The 19,602-nt window shown below is 35.0% G+C and overlaps 2 protein-coding genes across 2 annotated transcripts; one reads left to right on the top strand and one right to left on the bottom strand.

Annotated features, from left to right (window-relative positions):
* Nucleotides 1–10,813: 10,813 nt before the first annotated feature.
* LOC122628332 lies at nucleotides 10,814–19,601 on the bottom strand. The gene is made up of 4 exons (XM_043810541.1): nucleotides 18,734–19,601; nucleotides 18,504–18,649; nucleotides 11,538–12,053; nucleotides 10,814–11,459 (listed from the first exon to the last, which is right to left on the bottom strand). Exons 1-4 carry the CDS (start codon nucleotides 18,986–18,988, stop codon nucleotides 11,264–11,266), a joined length of 1,113 nt encoding a protein of 370 aa, XP_043666476.1. The 5' UTR covers nucleotides 18,989–19,601; the 3' UTR covers nucleotides 10,814–11,263.
* On the top strand, nucleotides 12,629–18,396 carry LOC122628331 (carbohydrate sulfotransferase 11-like). Its single transcript, XM_043810540.1, has 7 exons — nucleotides 12,629–13,051; nucleotides 14,015–14,184; nucleotides 16,251–16,507; nucleotides 16,773–17,013; nucleotides 17,100–17,291; nucleotides 17,404–17,561; nucleotides 17,678–18,396. The coding sequence occupies exons 1-7, from the start codon at nucleotides 13,039–13,041 to the stop codon at nucleotides 17,763–17,765; spliced, it is 1,119 nt and encodes a 372-aa protein (XP_043666475.1). The 5' UTR covers nucleotides 12,629–13,038; the 3' UTR covers nucleotides 17,766–18,396.
* Nucleotide 19,602: the final 1 nt, after the last annotated feature.

The raw sequence follows: 19,602 nt of genomic DNA, 5'->3' as shown, positions 1-19,602 counted from the left end.
CTCTCTCTCTCTCTCTCTCTCTCTCTCTCTCTCTGTCTCTTCCTCTCTCTCTCTCTCTATATATATATATATATATATATACATATATATATATACACACACACACATATAGTATATTCTATTATTTTACTTTGTGATCTTTCATTTCAACCTATCTTATCAACGGACCCTACTGCAATAACGTAGATACGACTAAATGAAACTAATTTTTGAAACTTCAAAAGAAGAAAAACAATTTGAAACGACGTTTACGATCGCTACGTCGAGATTAAGAACAAACGATCAAAGGTGCGTTTAAATTTTCCTATCATACTTGTAAAAATTCACGAATAGAGCTGTAAATATATTTACTGTACGAAATGATAAACGTACTTTTGACGCGCGATGTAATTAACGTTTAAAGAAATTCGATAAAAAAAAAAAAAAAAAGGAACATTTATTCTTTTGCAGTTTCCTCTTTACGCCACTTGTCATTACGGAGTCGAGCGCGAGTAAACGATATTATATATATATATATATATTTATGATTGATTTAGATATATTTTCCCTCGTAAGCTTTTCTGATTTAAAAAAGTCGTTCGAGAGGGTGAAATTATCGGAGACAAAATGTTCGATTGGCTTGAAAAACATAATAGAACGAGGCTACTTTCTAAGCTGATTGTCGGTAAGCCTACGAATTCACAGAAGGAGTAGGACTCTTATTCGCGAGTTGTATGCCGTTTGGAGAACGTGGAGCTGAGTCTGTGCCGCGAGCTTCTTCATCGAAATCATCTACCGACATCTTTATAAACGTGCGCTCTAATCAGCGCTACGCGACGACGCGACAAAGGATGAAGATCTCGTTAGACGAAAACAGCAGGCCTAGAAGTTTGTAGAGAATATATTATAGTCCATTGTGAAAGTAGGTATTACCCTGATAAATAGTATAACGACGCGTAATTCTCTGTGATTTTGTAATTTGCCGTTTCGCACTTTAGGAGAGAAAGAGTGTAAACGAACAATATTAGAATTCACTATTTCTTAAGGCAAGAGGTAACATAAAATTAACAAACAAACAAACAAACAAACAAACAAACAAACAAAACAAAAACAAAAAAAGAACACAAGAGAATAATAATACTCGTGATACGAGAAATACTATCGATAAGTTTGCGAACGTGTTTTATCCTTAAGGGCTTAAGTCGCACGTCCACATCGAAGTGACATTGTCGGGAAACGTTACTAGAAAAAAAAAAAAAAAAAACAGGATCAATTGCCGAACGGTATGTTTCTAACAATAAGGAGAAAAAAGAAGAAGAACAATTTCAAATAAAACGTCCGCGCAAAGATAACGACATTTCCGGTAAAAAGAGAAGAAAAAAAAAGTTAACAACACCAAACGTCCACATTGAACCAACAACAAGTTAGTTGCCTTCGAGAGATGTCTCCTTTGAATTTATCGAGACGCCGTTTTTCCTTCGCTTACTTGCGTTTCTCTATGCTCCGTCTGAGAGTGCCTCACTAACGATGTTCTTATTCCTATTTTTCTTCTATTCTTATTTTAGGTACTAAAGATAATATTGAAAAAAAAAAAAAAACAAAAATGAAAAAAAAAAAGAAAAAAAAACACGACGATGTCGCGCCTAGTGCGTTTATACCAATCAAAGATCTGATGACAAAATATTGAACGTCAATTAATCGAGTCTTTAACGAAACTCTATCGTCGACACGTATCTAAATACCTATGCGCGATATTTAGAACAAGTAAGTTTAGTCAGTCCAAATACGCGGGAACGTGTGTAAATATATAAGAACTATAATTAATTACGACGAGCAATTCACACCACCGTGTGCAGAGGGGTTCTACGAACTTTTTTTTTTTGTTTCATTCTTCGATTTCGCCCGACCTCATATCGTCTCTGATCTTTGTCATTCGTCATTAGGCGTACGAACTAACAGGAGTAATATTAACGAGCGAACACGAGCACACATATGCGCACGCATACACACACACACACACACACACACACACACACGCGAACATTCTTTAAATAAGAGCACATCCTTCTTTCTTTCCCTCTCGTTAGTAACGTTGTCAAGGAGACAACGTATTAACAGCGTATCTTCAAACGTATTTCCAACGACGTGACTTCGGTATGGACGCGGCATTAGCTTCGTACTTTGATAGGACCCCGCGTAAAACGATAAGACGAATGCCATGCAATACTCTAAGAACATAAGGAATAGGTTGGAACTTAAACATTCCAAAGAAGCTTATTAATTACGGCGGGACTTTTTTCTAATTTCGAGACCGATAAGAAGCCTTACGTTCGGAGCTTGCTTATTTAGCATGATTCCTCGGATCCCCTTTATCCCTAGCCCTATCTCCTTACGTCACTTTTCCCCTTCCCACGCTTTCCTATCTCTTAGGTCGCTTCGACAATTTAGTGGTATCGCTAGATAACGCCGGGTTGTGAATTCGAATCGTTTAAAAAGAAAATGATTAAAAAAAAAAAAAAAATTATTGGAAAATTCGGGAGACCGTCCTGTAGTGAGGCGTTTAACGCGGAGTATCGTGTTTATATCCGTGGACGCATTGAAATGCGAGATACGAGTTTAAGGAGAAACTTAAAAAAAAAAAAAGAAAAAAGAATTGAAAAAAAAAGACATTATGGATGAACTGGTTCTACAAAAGAAGAAGAAGAAAAAAAGTAATAAAATAATTAATAAAAAAAAAAAAAGCTATCAAGTGCCCAAAGACCGTGTTAACTTGTTGAGAGTCCTTTGGGTCACCGCGGCTACAATATTGATGAATGAAATATTAAGTGATACGCGAGAGAAGTATCTTTTTACGTGGTGAATAAACGCGATGTACTATAACAAAAAAAAAAAAAAAAAGAAGAAGAAGAACTATAAATAATATGTAATAAATTATTATTATTGTTACAGCTACTATTGCAATGATTACTACATCACATACCGCATAAATAGGCAATTACCGAAGTATTAAGAGAGAAGAAATATCGTACATATATACATATATGAATGGTCATATACGTACGTACGTACTTACGTGCATACGTATACGAACACTCATATATACGTATATGTATTATACAAAAAATATATTATAAATAATACAAAATAGTAATCAGACACGCAAACGGACATAAAAACGCGCACACCACACACACACACACACACACATACACACACATTACCATGTTGCAGAATATATCGAATGAAGTTTCTTTAGGTATTAAAAAGAGAAAGAAGAAAAAGCGAGATCAAATGTTAAGCATAAAAATATTGTACGATACACATCCTAATTTCGCTTCTAAACGAACAGACACATACACACGCTACAATTTTCCTTTCGCATCTACCCACTCTTACAGAGGATTCGTTTGTTTCTATGTCGTATCTTTCTCCTTCCTTCTCCTTCCCCCTCTACCTCCCTCTCTCCCTTCCTCGCCCTTTCTCCCACTCTCTCTTTTACTCTGTACTTCCTTTCCTCCCCTCTACTCTCTTTAAGATACGACAAAGAAAACGATCTATACTAATCCAAATATTTTCCGATAATCGTAACGCGTTTCTTCTCGCCATAAGTTAACAAAAAAAAAAAAAAAAAAATTAATAAAAATATGCGGCATTTAGCGCTGCGTTAAAAAATATATAATTTCAATACTCAAAGATAGACGAAGGAGAGACAATTATTAGTTATCTAAATATTCGCAATAAATCGATTTTAGCGATATATAACGGAGCCTTGATTAAAAAATTGCTTTTTTTGCGATGGATCGTCGTTCTCTCTCTTAAGTACGTACGTCGTCGTAGTAGATCTTATTGCGCATATATACGTACACGTACACGCACAAGCCACGCACACTCACACGCGCACATAAAAAATACACCTACCCGACAACACATCCAAATAAAATAGTACTTTATGCCGCGATTTGTTCGTTTCCGTCGTTCTTTTAAACTTCACATCTTCGAGTTCGTTGATAGAAATAAGAGCACGAGCGTGAGAAGAAAAAAAAAAAGCGGATCGACTTTTTTTCCTAGCTGATGATGGCGCGAACAAAATTTATGCACTAATTAATATTCGTATATGTACATACTACGTGTATGTAGGTATACGTATATTATGGATTCAATAGAGTTACACGCAGCGTGCACACCCATATATATATATATATATATGTGTATGTATATATGTATGTATATATGTATGTATATATACATGCATATATATATACATATATATATATATAAAAATTACATATTGTAAACATATATACATACATCTAACACACACGCGTGCGAGGAAAACAAATGTACCTATTTTTCATGTACAAGAGAGATAGTTTTTTGTCGCTGTTTTACATCCTCACGCGTTCATTCCGAACATGTAGTTACGATTGTGATGTAGAAAAAAAAAAGAAGAAGAAGAAAAAGAAAAAAAAGAAAAGGGTGCGTTAACGAGCGGAGAAAAAGATCTTCCGGCAGAATAAATCTCGGTTTGCGATATCGATAATTTTGTAAATCGGACCGCATGCAGTTTAGGACTAACCTGCTGCCAATGTTCTAGACCTATCAAGTATGCATTACCGTGCGTGTATGCGCGTCTGTATATGTATGAGTGCGTCGATACATAAATATATACGTACCTGGAGACGTATAGATACGTATGCCGTGTATGTGCATGCGTATGCATACGTCTTTACGCGTACGCACATGTATATGTATGTATGTATGTATGTACGATGTATGCATGTATGCATGTATGTATGTATGTATGTATGTACGTATGTATGTATGTACGTATGTATGTATGTACATTATTGTTGTTACTTCGAGATGAGAGTGAAAAGAAACGAAAAGATTATATACAAAGTTGTACTCTTACTATCACTGCTAACTGATAGGTACTATTAGCCATTTTACTAACGTTAAAAATACTGATGCTGCTGCGAAAAAGAAAATGATATAATGATATTAGTTCTATACACGTTATACACACTTATACGCGCGCGCGTCATACACAGGGTCCGCCCAAGTTTCGTGGCGTCTTTGCATCCGCGAAAGAAAAGAGCTAGTACTTGAAAGGGCCGAAGGATGGTGTCGAGAGAACTGCCTTTGACGATGCTGATTTTCAACTGACAACGAAAAAAGAAAGAACTGTGTAATAAATAGCGAAACCGAAACGAAGAGATCCGACTCTGTGTAGTATCGTGCGACAACGAAAGCCGAAACTAAATTTGCCCAGACCTATCCCCCCTTGTCCGTTGTAATAAAAAAAAAAAAAAGAAAAAAGAAAAAAAAAACAGACAAGCAAACAAACAAACAAACAAACAAATTTTTTCTTGCGACCGTTCACTATCCTTCGATGTAAATGAATCAAACTTTTGGAAATTGTTCTTCGTAGATGGAATATCACGCACGCACTTACTTACTTATTTACTTACTTACTTACTTACTTACTTACTTACTTACTTAATTTCCGTTCTAAAACATAATCGATGATTCCAATAATCGCTTTACGTTTTCGCATTACCCGCGATAACTTTGGCGCACCCTGCTAGCGCAACACGACGCATACACCAAGAGTATACAAAGAAGAGCAAACAATATTATAGCGTTAAAATGATAATTATCGTACAGCTATTAAAGCAAAGTGATGCGATCCTTTTACTGCTAAGATACAAGAGTGAGACGTTAATTAAAGACATAATATACAAAAATAGTTTTTGTATAACGAAACGATAGCTCGCAAAATAGTGAAACCTCGAATCGAACGTTAAGGAGAGAAAAGGAAGAAAGGAAGAAAACGAAAATTAAAAAAAAATAATAATAATAAATAAATAAATAAATAAAAAAGAGAACGTAATAAAAAGTCCGATCGGGAAATCGGAGATGGTGAAGAACGGTATGCTTTTGAGGATAAAAACAAAACCAAAAAAAATATATATATATAGTTATATAAAAAAAAATTAATAAAACAAATAAACAGTCGTTTGCGAATTGTGAGACTATAGAAACACGAAGCAAAACATCGTTCGATGTTATGTAAAAGTTCCATAGTATCAATAGTTACTACTCTACGTGAAAGGTAAAAGAAAAAAAAAAAAAAGAAAAAAAAGAAAAAGAAAAAAGAAAAAATAATGTGCAAATGCAAATCGTGTACATATCACACACCTTCTGTTTAGGAAATGAGAAACATATTTCGCGAGACTTCATTGATACTTACTTTTGCAAAGGATTTGCCATACTAGATTTTCATCTGCGTTCCTTTAGAAACGAAAATGAGTAAACACAAAATAAAAAAAGGAAAAAGAAAAAAAAAGACAAGAAAAGGGAAAAAAAGAAGAGAAAAAAAAGCATTTTATATATCGCATTTTCGTGCATAGTTTTAATAAAATTCTGTTTCCTGCTATACGGCAATTAAAAGACCGACCGAATATATATATATATATATATATATATATATATATATATATATATATATATATATAATCAGTAAGGTAGACGTTTCAAACGATCATCCTTTTCATTCCTCTCTCTCTCTCTCTCTCTGTCTGTCTATCTATCTGTCTATCTATCTATCTATCTATCTATCTATCTATCTCTCTCTTTCGTGCTTTCCACATATCTATTCCGATCGCATAGAACTTCCGATAGAAAACTGACGAATTAGTTTTGCGCTTCGTTCTATCTATTACGTGTCAGATCAATTTTAATATTTTTGTTGCGAGCGAAAAGAAATATTTTTTCTAGTACAGGATGAAGCGACGAAATGGAATAGTTTTCATTTGGAACGCAAATAGATCCAATGGTCGGCACGATTAACGTCACTTCTTGATTTCGAAGAAATCCAAGAAAAAGTTTAAGAAAACGGGCCTTAGACGAAAATATACGTAGGTACTTATATATGTTCGATTATAAAGAATAATTTCTGTTCTCGGTTAGAAGGATCGCAAACGAGGTAAAACGAACGAAAGAAAAAAAAGTTTCGTCGGCGAGTGTGAACAATTTCAAAAGTGTAGAAAAGGCTAAGCTTCGTTAGATACGATACGCTGCAAAATATTCATCGAATATTTTTTACACGGTGTTTCCTTATTGAAAAAATTGAACAAATTGAAAAAAGATAAGGGGAGAGAAACTCGAAAGGAAGAAAATCACGCGTCGATGAATTCTCTCTCGCAAATGATTACGTTTTCAAACAATCGTATGTGATTATGGACACAACGAAAGTAATAATACGATGAAAGAAAGCCAAAACAAAAAAGAAGGTAAAAAGAACCATAGTAAAAATTAGTCGTCGAATAATTTGTTTACGCTTATTATCATCGTAATCCCTGTAAACTACAATTATAATAATTATGATAAGCGCAAAAAAAAGCATAAGAAAGGAAAAGCAAAAACGAAGTCAAAACCTTTTTGCAAAAGAATATCTTTAAGTTGAATCGTTAATGTTGTTCATAGCGCTGACTAATCAATTCTGACATCATGATCGCGGAAAAACTCGTTGAATAAAAAAAAATGCGCGTACGAATAATAATTACTTTGGATCTTATGCGTTGAGATTAAAGAAAGAAAGAAAAAAAAAAAAAAAAAGTTATAGTAAGAAGAATGTAAAATCGTATGGCGCCGTGTAAAAATTATTTCTCTGGCGTTTTGCGAAGGACTGTCGTAGCACGCTTTGTAAAAAGAGGAAAGACCATAACAAAAAAAAAGAGAACAAAAAAGAAATTAAGAAAAAAATGGACACGAAGATAGAAACAAGCAGAAGGAAAAAAAGAAAAAAAAAAGACAAGATACGCAAACCAAGAATAAGACACAAAATAATATAACCTAGCGTCAATTTTCTACGAAGGAATTTTCTACAAAATTCAAGCCGTAAGTGCGCACGTTATAAAAATATAGCGCTTATAGCGTGAACGTGTATGTATGTACGCTACGCAGCACCGATAACTCTTAACAAATAAGGTGATCTATCAACACTTTTCTATTAGACAATCCATTAATTTTCTGCGGACAGCTGAGGGCCGTTCTTTTCTAACATAAAAAAAAAAAAGAAAAAACACGAGCGAACGACAAAAAACAAACAAAAAAAATAATAACAACAAGAAACCAAACGAGAGGCCAAGAAAAAGCATGATAGCTGCTATTACTTATGGTAGGTGCTTGTTCGATTGACACACACACACACACACACACACACACACACATTAATATTATTATAAATTGTAAAATTATTAGGAAAAAGAGAAAAAGGCAAATCGACTAAATATAATTTAGAATTATCATTTTTCTTCGAAGTTTATTCTCGACGATGACACACATACAGACACCCGTTCATTCATTCGTATCTTTTTATTAGTTTGCTACGAAGAATCCTGTAAACAGCGCATCGATATTAGAGATTTGTGATTTAGAGAATTAGACTAAAACGTTCCTCGCGTATTACTTTAAAGTTTAAGGGCTATTAGAATTAGGGAAAGTAGAAGAAGAAGTAGAAGAAGAGGAATAAGAATAAGAATATGAATAAGAAGAAATGAAATATGGAGTCGTGCTGACAATGTTTCCTTTGAAATAATATACCATAGTTAAATATTTCCTTCGCGATGTTTGTTATATTATTTCTTTTCTAACACTCGTCGATAAATCGTCGTAGAGATCGTTATTAGATAAAAACTTACTTAGTACGTAGTCATTCGAATTTTTCTATTGCCTTGGTTAGCATACTTTTACAATTATAACTTTGAAAACGAATTTTTGGTATAGATACGCGGCCTTGGTGAATCAAAAAAGCATTATTCAATTCATCGATGAACTCGTAAGGATTTACACGATTAAACATAAATAAATATGCATACACAAAACAAAGGCATACCTTAAACAAGGCGATATTAATGTTCGACCAAAATGGACTCGTGAAAAAAAAGTATTATTTTTCTATCGTTGTATTTCTCCCTTCGAGCTGAGTAACTTTTTACTCTGAAACAGCCTTTCCTTGTCCATTTTCAAGGACAACTAGAGATCACGTCAACCAATATCCGGTCGATCGTGTCATCCTCTATACATCGAGTACGCTCAAGTTACTCAAGTACTCCAAAGTGCGAATTATGCTGCGCGTTACACTTGTTTGTTATATACATATATATATATATATGTGTGTGTGTACATACACATATGTACTATATGTACTATACTATATTATACTATACTATACTATACTACTGGAAGAAAATTTAGCGATCGTACGTGCTGCGCTGGAAGAGACATTTAAACTTTCGAAAGTTTTCTGTTATTTCCAGCTATCGTAGACTGTGATTCGATACACTTTAACCAAAAACGTATACACATATAAATTAAAATACAAGATATAATATATATGCACAGTAGAGGCGAATATATACACGAGGAAAGAGAGGAGGAAAATTAACGCGTAGTAAACATTAACGTGAGCATATAGAGACTTTTCCCAACGTGTAATCGAAAACCTTGTTTATTCCTTTTTTTTCAATTACCGTAGCAATATAATCGCGGACTAGAAGAAGACATGCGAGCGTTTGTCAATATACTTTTGTAAACTATGTATAAATTCACGCACGTTTAGATATCGGCACTTACCAAATATACTTGCCATAACCGAATGCCTTAGCGAGAAGTGTTACTGAAATACGTAAGAAATGAAAGGTACCTATACATATATATAGAAAAATATATATATGTATATATATATATATATATATATATATAAGTATGTACTGCATTATAAAAAAGAAAAAGGAAACAAAAATATAAAGATAACAAAAATATATTGGGAAAATAAAGCGAAGTAAAAAAAAAAGAAAAAAGAAAACAAAAAATAAAAATAAATGAAAAGAGAAAAAAAGCAGAACACACAAAACGTAGAAGACAAAGAAGCAAACGGAGCCGGTTCGACATACCGACGCGGTACATACCTACGTGTAGAAAAAAAATTAACTCATCGATTGTATCGTATAAAATGTATTGGGATTTCCTTTCTCGTGATACGTATTACGCGTGTATAAATTGAACGGATTATTAAAGCACTGTGTAAGCGTATCTTTTTTCGAAGAGAGAAAGAGAGACAGAGATAAAAATAGAAATAGAAATAGAGATAGGGTTATAGATAGAATTAGAGTTAGAAATAGAAATAGATAGATAGGTAGGTAGATAGGTAGGTAGGTAGGTAGATAGGTAGTTAGATAGATAGATAGATAGATAGGTAAAATCAAAAAGAGCAAAGGGGAGAAAGTTCACGATGAGAAAAAAAAAGAAAAGAAAAAAGAGAGAGAAAAAAACAAGGATATCAAAGCACGAAGATGACAAAACGTCTTTAGAGATTAAGAATGGAAGAGAACAAAAAAAAAAAAAAAAGAAAAAAGAAAAATTATTATCTCGAAGGAAAAAAAGATAACGTCATTAAAAAAGCGTCTACATACCATCGTTGGCAATGTTCGACTTCACCCGTCCATTTCTAGTTTTTAAGCCGTGCTGCATGGTCTCTTCGGCTTTTAGAGCGCACATAGATCTTACGAACAGACTTGCCGTATATATACTTGGTAGAATATGTTCTATACATATAATATATCACGCCCGTCATTTCGCAACGATAAAAAAATGGAAAAGAATCAAAAAAAAAAATGGCAGGATATCAAACCTTTTAGTCGGTTTTTTTCGATCATGTTCTCGAAAGAAAACAAAGAAATTTAACAAAAAAAAAAAAGAAGAAAAGAGAAAAAAACGAAATGAAATGGCAGCATCGCAATCTACGATCATTGATGGACCGAGCGTATTGTTGTGTTCAGCGTCATATCCGGCTCCAGAAAAATTTATTACGTACGTTTGACCGTGATAAATACGGTATAAACGTACTACATGAACACAAACATAGACACATACATACATACATACATACATACATACATATATACATCATACATAGATACATATAAACGTAAAGTTTGCAAAAATAAAATCAAAATTCTTCAGACAATTTGAAGTCTTTTATAAAGGCACACGAGTCCATTTTCCACGATCCTGGTTACGGGTCTTATCTCTTCTTTCTTTCTTTCTTAATTTATTGAAAAAAAAATAAAAATAAAAAAAATAATAAAAAATCTCTTGAGAGGAGGAAGTTCAAACGTTACAGATGCTTGATTATTCGATAAATCGAAATCGAAAGAACGAGGTGAAATGGCTCGATTTAAGGGATGTCTCATCACACGTGATTTCGTCGTACACTCGATCACGGTATAAGCAAATCGCTCTTTATCCTTGCTCTTTGGATTCTCGCGAGATTGGGATCACCGAGATACGTTTCCAATTCTTCTATCAAAGCCTCCGCCGCTTCTTCGACGCAGCTAAATTCCTCGAGTTTCGTAATGGGAATCGAGGATTCGTCTTGTATTATACGCAGGATTAACTTCAACCGTGACATTGTTCTGTAAAAGAACAAGGGAAACAAATTTTCGAAAAAAGTTAATTGAAAATCGAATAGATCATTTTTTGATGCCACTTACTTCGCCGATATCTTTATCTTGTTAGCCGATAAAGTTTCTATGACAGCGTGATATTCGGTATTCTCGACGCAATAAGCATTTTTCACGATTTTCTTGGCATCGAGACACCGCAAAAGATCAACGAAATTTTCGGAATCGAATTGATATGGAAGCTCGAGGATCGTCTCAACGAAGACGCTTTTCAACGCCAATACGGCGTATTTCGGTTGTTGCGAATAGTTTAATTTGTAGGTTCCACGTAGAATATCGCGAGACGTGAAAGTAACGACGGGTACGGCTATCTGTAATTCCATATCCAAGTTCTCGTAGGAAATCGTGCCGTATATCTGGACGAGCGTGTTTTCATTAAAATCCATGGGATCGAGGACAAGCGTGGCTACGACGTTGTCTCTCTTCGAGAGGATCGCGTTGACCCTCTTCCAAAGATCGTTCTCCTCTTCCCAGAAAGCTGAAACGACGCCGTGAATCTCGCTGGTGCCTTTCGGGAAGGCATAAAATCTGAGCTCGTTTAACGTTCTGCAAGGAAAAGAAGAAAAGGTGTATTTGTTAGGAGCAAAATATCCTGAAAAATAAAACGACGTATTAAAATTGAAATAAATCAAAGAATATCCGTGACAGAACATCCGGATGAATTAGCACACGATCGGAAATAGCACACGATCCGTACTATTTCTACAAAAGTCCCTGGTACCAGTTTCCTCGTTTGAACGATTTACGGTAAAGAAAGTCGGGCATTGGATCAAGCTCATCTATCCCCCTCGGCGTCCCTGTCGGTGTTTCCTCGTCTCTCACTCCACTTTTGCGGAACACCTTCCCTTTGCTCGACCTCCCGACCTATCCGACTTGTCTCGCGCTTGCGCTGCTCGTTTCCAACGTCGGCAAATCGACCCGCGAAAAATTCAGCCAATCCGGAACTTTAGCATACTGTACACGGACGAACCGCAGCTACCACCACTACCATTGGAATTAGTAGCAGCAGCAGCAGCAGCACCACCACCAGAAGCATCAGAAGCAGCAGCAGAAGCAGCAGCAGCAGCAACATCATCAGGAGCAACGACGCTGGACGTTGGGACGCCTGGCGTCTCTCTCTCTCTCTCTCTTTCTCTCTCTCTCTCTCTCTCTCTCTCCCTCTATCTATCCATCTACCAATCTATCTATCTCTTTCACTCGCTCGCTCGCTCGCTCGCTCGCTCATATTGTTAGACGAGCAGACGACCGTTTTAACGCTCAGTGATCTACGTGATGCCGCCGTGATCGTTCGGTGATCCGATCCTTTCGCGCATTTCTTTCCGCGTAGACGTGCGCGAGAATCACGTGCGTCATCCAGAAGAACGGCCGGAAGAGATCCCGAAAAACGAAGAGGAAAGGTGTGACTTTTCTCGAAACGACGACAATTACAACGCTAGCACGACGATAAAAGGGATCACTCGGAGGCTCGTTTACAGAGAAGTGCGATATAAATGCTCTAACGAAGCCCGACGTCGCGGGATTTTCGGCTTGTATGTCCGAAAAAGGTAGAGAATTCGTGTTTATTTTTTTATACGATAAAAAAAGAAAACGAACGACAGAAAACGACGAACGAACAAATAAATAAGTAAATAAATAAATAGATAGTAACGCGCGTTATCGATGAACGAACGTAAAAGTCGTACTTTCCTCAACGAATTAAGAAAGAAAAGGGCGTAACTTAAATCCATCTATGTAACTTGGTATTTTGCAACATTTGCGTCACGTAAGAGCGATATCGCACGGAAGTGATCATTGAAATCCGCGTGAGAAGCGTTAATCACGGAAGGAGCGTCTCTCACAATTTTTACTTAGAAAGGAGGATACGTATATGCGTGTGGAAAACAAACAGCCTCAAGAATCTCCTCGAAAATTCGCTGACTGTTGCGAACGTTTCGTGTGTCATCGTCGACGGGACACACTTGCATAATGAATGCCTGACGTGTTTCGATTTTGATTTGTTCTCGAATAACGAAAATTTTGCAAGACGACTCATCGGAATATTTAATAACGATTCGTGAAAACGATCGACGAAGATCGCAGAAGAATCGGTTTTCTCTTGACGAATTGTCGACGATGTATTAACACGTTGGCGCAAATGACGGCTGGAACGGTATTAGCTGCGATAGAAATTAACGCTGTACTAATCCGAGTATTAATTAATTGTTACGAGTACTGTCTTCTCATTTAACTTCTTTTATCGATAATCCAACGTTAAAAAAAGTGTACTTCCGAGGAAGATTTAGAGAAAAAAACAAACGAACAAAAGGTAACAAGAAAAAAGAAAAAAGTATGCATCCAAGTGTTAAACGCGAAAAAAGAACGCGCCTGACAATGTCAGCGATTTTATATATTCTACGTTTATATAACAAACAAAATGGTTGTTTATTTCGAACGTCGAGATATTTCAGTGTTAAAGAATATGAAACGTAGACGGAAAGGGAAAAAAGGAATTCATTCGTTTGTTTCAGTCCGATATGAGTACAGAAGGAAGAACGTTCTCAGGGAGATGACACCACGACGTCACGTATTCGCGGGAATTCGTCGAGCAATTTTGGCTGCCGCGATCGTGGGCTTGATCATTTTGGCCCTTTCCAATCAAGACGGTACCACCAACGTGCAACAGGGAGCACTTTTGGACGTGAGTGTGAAAAGAAAATGAAAAGAAAAGAAAAAGCAACGCGAAAAGAATCAAGAAACTCGAGGAAATATTTATTTCTTTGCGTTGCTTTATTTTCTTCCGTTCTCTGATTTCTGAGTCTAATTAAGAAGGAATAGTTAGGTCGTTTAGGAAGCCGCGTAACCGTAACCGTAACCGTTACAGTCGTTTACCCAAGGATTAGAAGATTATCTTAAGGTCATCGAATTCGTCATTGGACACGGATCTATCCAAATTACGTTATACGCGAGCGTTCTTATATAACATTTTCGATAAAGTTCTTAGAACGTCATAACTTTGTTCTTCTTAGACTTTTAAAGAGATCGAAATCTGTAGGGCCGCTTTTAAAACACGACAAGCACGGATTGGCAAAGTTCCAGACGCAATGCGGCGCATGGACACACGCAGATCGGCCGATACGGCCTCTTTGAACTATGCAAAAGAGCAGCAAAGTTGAACGATAAGATATATGTGGGATTCGGCTTCGAGTCGCGCTCGTGCTAAACGAACTCTCGATAAAAATGAAAAGAAAAAGAAACAGAAAAAAAGGAAGGAAGAGAGAGAGAGAGAGAGAGAGAGAGAGAGAGAGAGAGAGAGAGAGAGAGAGAGAGAAGAGAAGAGTAGAGACAGTTGGTAGAAAAATTCGATGAAAAGATCAACCTTGAAATCTGTTTGTTTTAGAAGAGAAAAAAAAAGGAATAAAAAAAGAATATCTAAACTCTTGCTCCTTGTTACCCGATTCTAATCTCCCTCGCTTTTATTTCTTTTCTTTTTTTTTTTTTTTTTCTTTTTTTTCCTTTTTTAGAACGATCGATAAATCCCCATAATATGAAACGCACGCGACATTACTTGGCGATATATGTAAACAATTCAGATATACAAATAACCGCATTAAAAGAATTATCAAGAGAGATATCTACATGGACGTGTGCTTTAGTACGATAAAAATATACGAATATATCGCAAAGGCGAAAAATACGTTGTTCCACGTATCGCCTAATGCGAACGTTAATGAGCATAACTGAGCAACATGAAAAAGAAAAAAAAAAAAAAAAGAAAGAAAGAAAAAAAAATTAGAAAAAGAAGAAGAAGAGGAACAGCGAACGTTGCACAATGCGTGAGTATGTATGTATGTAAATACGTGTGGTATAGCATCCGATGCGCATCCACGAACACCAAGACCGACTTCTCACTGATGCACCACCGCCGCCCACAGCCCTTCGGTCGTGCGGCGGTGTGGCCCACATTTGCAATAGTGGTATAGTCTCTAGAACGAAATCAATAAACGGAAAGCAGCGCTTCTATTATACGTTCGGTCTTCTCGGTCAGCTTTATCTCTCCTTTTTACCTTATAGCATCATCGTTCTTCCGAGACAAATTGAAATTGTCTCGGAGATACGATCAATTTTCCTTCCTTTTTATTTCTTTTTTTTTTTTTCTTTTCTTTTTTGCTGCCTTTTTTCTGTTCCTTTTTATCACATTCAATGTGATTCAATTTAACAATCTACGATCTTTGTTCTACGTGTAAAACGATAAGATCGATGTAAAGGTCGATATATATATATACATATTACTATAATTTATATGGTGCATGTGTTTCGAACGCGTATGTAGGTCAAATGTCACGTGTTTTGCAACACGACTCTATCGTTCTCGATGCAACGTAACGTAGGACGCGCGAATAGCCCATAGATAAAAGTGTTTAGTTTAATTGTGGAAATTGACTTAACCTTGCGTGTGGAATAGAAGGTCGGTGTGGTAGGTGTATACGTACATACATATATACGTACATACTTGCGTTATATGTACATAAACGACATACGTCCTAGCAATGCACGTACGCACGTGCTGTCGGGGGATCTTGACCCTGGAATGAACGAAACTGTTCGTTCGTTCATTTTCATTCACTCACTCATTCATTCATTCATTTATTCATTCATTCGTTGGTTCATTCATTCATTTATTCGTTCATTAATTAACGCATTCATTCATTCATTCATTCATTTTTGACTTCCATATTTGTTCATATTTGAGGAATATATTTTAAGGACGATGCCAACCTAACGCCAGAGGAGAGAATGATCGAACAGGCAAGGGCTGCGGAAACGGAAGCTCGTTTGAACGAACGAAGAAAATTTTTAGCGGAAAAGTGTGCCGAGGAAGGACTCGATCGTCCTGGAAACGATTCCCTTCATAAGCCCAATGCCTGGGAGTTCCTTGTAAATAAAGAATATCATCTGATATGGTGCAACGTATTCAAGGCCGCATCCACCTCGTGGATGTATAATTTTAATCTACTTGCAGGGTAAGAGATTTTGTTTGTCTCATCGTACATCTTTATTTATCTAATTTATCTCTTCGTTTTATTTTTTTCTTGAATATTTCTTTTTTTTTTTCATAATACTTATATTCGAGAGATTTTAATATTACTGATATAAATGAATTAATACCTTTTTTCTTTTTTTTACTCTCACGCTATTATACAACAATATTATGATTGAAAATTATATTGAAATTATTTATATTGTATTTTAATGGTTTGCGCCGATCGTTTAAAACGAATCTTTCAGATACAGTCCTCAATTTTTGAAAGCCTCTAAAGCGGTGCCCGTTTCTCTGGCACGGCAAAAATATCCTAGACACACGGCCGAAGAATTAATGAAATTTTTAAACGATAGTATCAGCTTTCTAATCGTGAGACATCCTTTCGAGAGATTGTTGAGTGCCTATAGAGACAAACTGGAGCATAGTTTACCCCATACGTTTCATAGTAATCTCGGTGCCCATATAGTTTGGCATTATAGATTGAAGGTATTTGTTTAAGAATCTTAACAAACGTTTTAAAAATCCTACATTGTTTTCGATCGATTGACAATTTTTTTTTAATTATTCTATAGAATTCGAAAAAGAATTTTGGAGAAAAAGGAAAGCATGAACCGAGATATCCATTTTTCGAAGAATTTGTAAGATGGCTTTTGTGTCAGTGGAAAGCTGGAAACGAGTTAGATATGCACTGGACACCGATAGTTAACTTTTGTACACCCTGCCAAGTACGATTTGATATAATTGCTAAATTTGAAACGCTTCAAGTAAGTTATGTTACACGATGACGACAACTTCTCGTTTTAATGTATTCTAAAAAAAAAAAGAAAGAAAAGAAAAGAAAAGAAAAGAGAAAAAATGAATTTTAATCTTGCGTAGGAAGATCAGGACTTCCTTATAAAGCAGGCACACGTTGGACATATCATTAAACCAGAATGGAAAAATCCAACGAGGGGTGTTCAAACGAAAGACGTCGTGAAAAATTATTTCGCTCAATTGTCCAAGACACAGATCAATGATCTCTATGAGATGTTTAGGTACAAAGAAATTTTTAATCCACGTGTATTTTTTTTTCCCTCTTTTTTTTTTTTATTATTATTTAGTAGTGATACGATATTAAAGATTTCCTAGTAAATCTCAATCATTATTATAGGTATGATTTTATACTCTTCGATTACTCTCCCGAGGAATATATTCCACTTGGAAAAGACAACCCGATTACGTTGATATGCAAAAACTGAAGTAGAAATATACGAACTACATGACACGTCGATCGTATTTCTTGTGAGAATGCAGCATTCCTTTTTTTATATAAATATAAATTGTTATTTGAAAAACAACGAAACATTAGATCATGCTTTCATAAAGTTGAAAACTGCTATATTATCTGTATATAATAGTCATGAGATTGAGAGTAACTTATTACATAGAAATAAAAAGAAACATAATTTTAAAAATGTACTTTAAATGACATTGCATTATCCTAAATATTTTCCTAATGTAATAAATATTCAAATATTCTAGAGAATTTTTATAATGAAAAGTAAATGTTGATCCATTACTTCCACTAGAAATTATTTTGTTATTTAATTAACGAGCGACTAAAAAACATCTTTAATGCTTGCATCTAATGCACAAGCTTGAAAACACATGGAAATAATAATAAAAAAAAAAAAGAAGAAGAAAAAAAAACAATGCGGAAAATATACCTACGAGCGTCTATGCAATAAAATTGCTAATATAACTTTTATAAACATACGTTTATGTAGGATGAAAGAAATGCCTTTGTTATTTTTTCTCTATAATATTGTAAAATAATTGTTATATATCATTGCTATAATATATGTAACATGTTATGAAATTGAAAAATAACAACCTATAGTATTAATGTCTTATCACAAACGGCCATAAACTTTCCATTGTTTTATTTACCTTGCAAGAAAAAAATATCATGTTATATTACTAGAAAGGATACTTACTGAAACGATACATTCTGTAGTACTACCCCTATTATCCATTTATCAAAAAGAACATACTGCCATTGTTCCTTCAACACCAAAAAATTGCAAGGTTTGTCTTCTTCGTGTTTTTTTTTTAACACTGGCTCCCCTTCGACAGTGTATAACTGTAACAAATATAAATAAAGAAATACTTGTTATTGATCTATTGAAAAATTGATGAGACATATTTATAACATGTAGTGGCTTACATCGTTGTCCGAATCGACGCTTTTATCTTGGCCAAAGATAGCTTTGTGAAGTAAATTATTTGAGATGTGTTGAACTGTTTCTTTGATTTCTTCGAGTTCATTTTTCGCTCTATCGATCCTGTACTGTATCGAATTCAATTGTTTCGCAAGATGTTCCTTAATAGGATTCAATTCCTTACGAGATGTAATTGTAGAAATGCAAGCATCTTCATCTTTGTCACTAAATTCAAATATATCGTCATCGAAGCAATCCATATCTTTGAAAACAACTTTTTATGAGGTCACAAAGTCGTTAGGAAACATCAAGCGGTCATAAAAACACTTATCAAATAAACAACAAAATCTCGAGTGCTTAACCTCTAATCGTAGTTAAGACATCGATAGAAAATCATTCCATCTCATTAAAAATACCAATTAATACTTCGATACGACCAAATCTTAACGTTTTAAAGAAATAGTTAAAATCTTTGGAATTGTTTTTTGCTTAAATCTTTAATATGTTTTTATAAATAGCAGAATCTCTACATGCAGGAATCTACACGTGAAAGATCTGAGTAATCTTATGTAAGCCTCATAAACTTTTATCGGTATATAAACATTCCAATTTATAAAGATGCCATTAAAATAATATTTATGAGAAATAAATATACTTTATGGAGATGGAAAAAAAACAAAAAAGTTGATAGTACTTTGGTACCATCGATATTATATTCAACGAGCTTCGAACTGCATCGATTTGCTCTAATTGCCATCGAAATGCAACAAACTGCACCGATTAACACTAATATAAAAATATATAACAAACTTTTATCAGATAGCAATTTTTGTAAGAATATTATACGAATAAGATTTGTATACAAAGATTAAGG

Source organism: Vespula pensylvanica, chromosome 4 (assembly GCF_014466175.1).
Source record: "Vespula pensylvanica isolate Volc-1 chromosome 4, ASM1446617v1, whole genome shotgun sequence".
Lineage (NCBI taxonomy): Eukaryota > Metazoa > Arthropoda > Insecta > Hymenoptera > Vespidae > Vespula > Vespula pensylvanica.
Note: the sequence above shows the minus strand (reverse complement) of the source record. Positions and strands in the feature narration are given on the sequence as shown.

Coding starts and splice junctions, on each gene's coding strand:
- LOC122628331 (XM_043810540.1), top strand. Junction 16,508..16,772: donor AATTTTAATCTACTTGCAGG/GTAAGAGATTTT, acceptor CGAATCTTTCAG/ATACAGTCCTCAATTTTTGA. Junction 17,014..17,099: donor TTTGGCATTATAGATTGAAG/GTATTTGTTTAA, acceptor ATTATTCTATAG/AATTCGAAAAAGAATTTTGG.
- LOC122628332 (XM_043810541.1), bottom strand. CDS start 18,988: ATGGATTGCTTCGATGACGATATATTTGAATTTAGTGACAAAGATGAA. Junction 18,650..18,733: donor GCGTCGATTCGGACAACGAT/GTAAGCCACTAC, acceptor TATTTGTTACAG/TTATACACTGTCGAAGGGGA. Junction 11,460..11,537: donor AAGATAAAGATATCGGCGAA/GTAAGTGGCATC, acceptor GTTCTTTTACAG/AACAATGTCACGGTTGAAGT.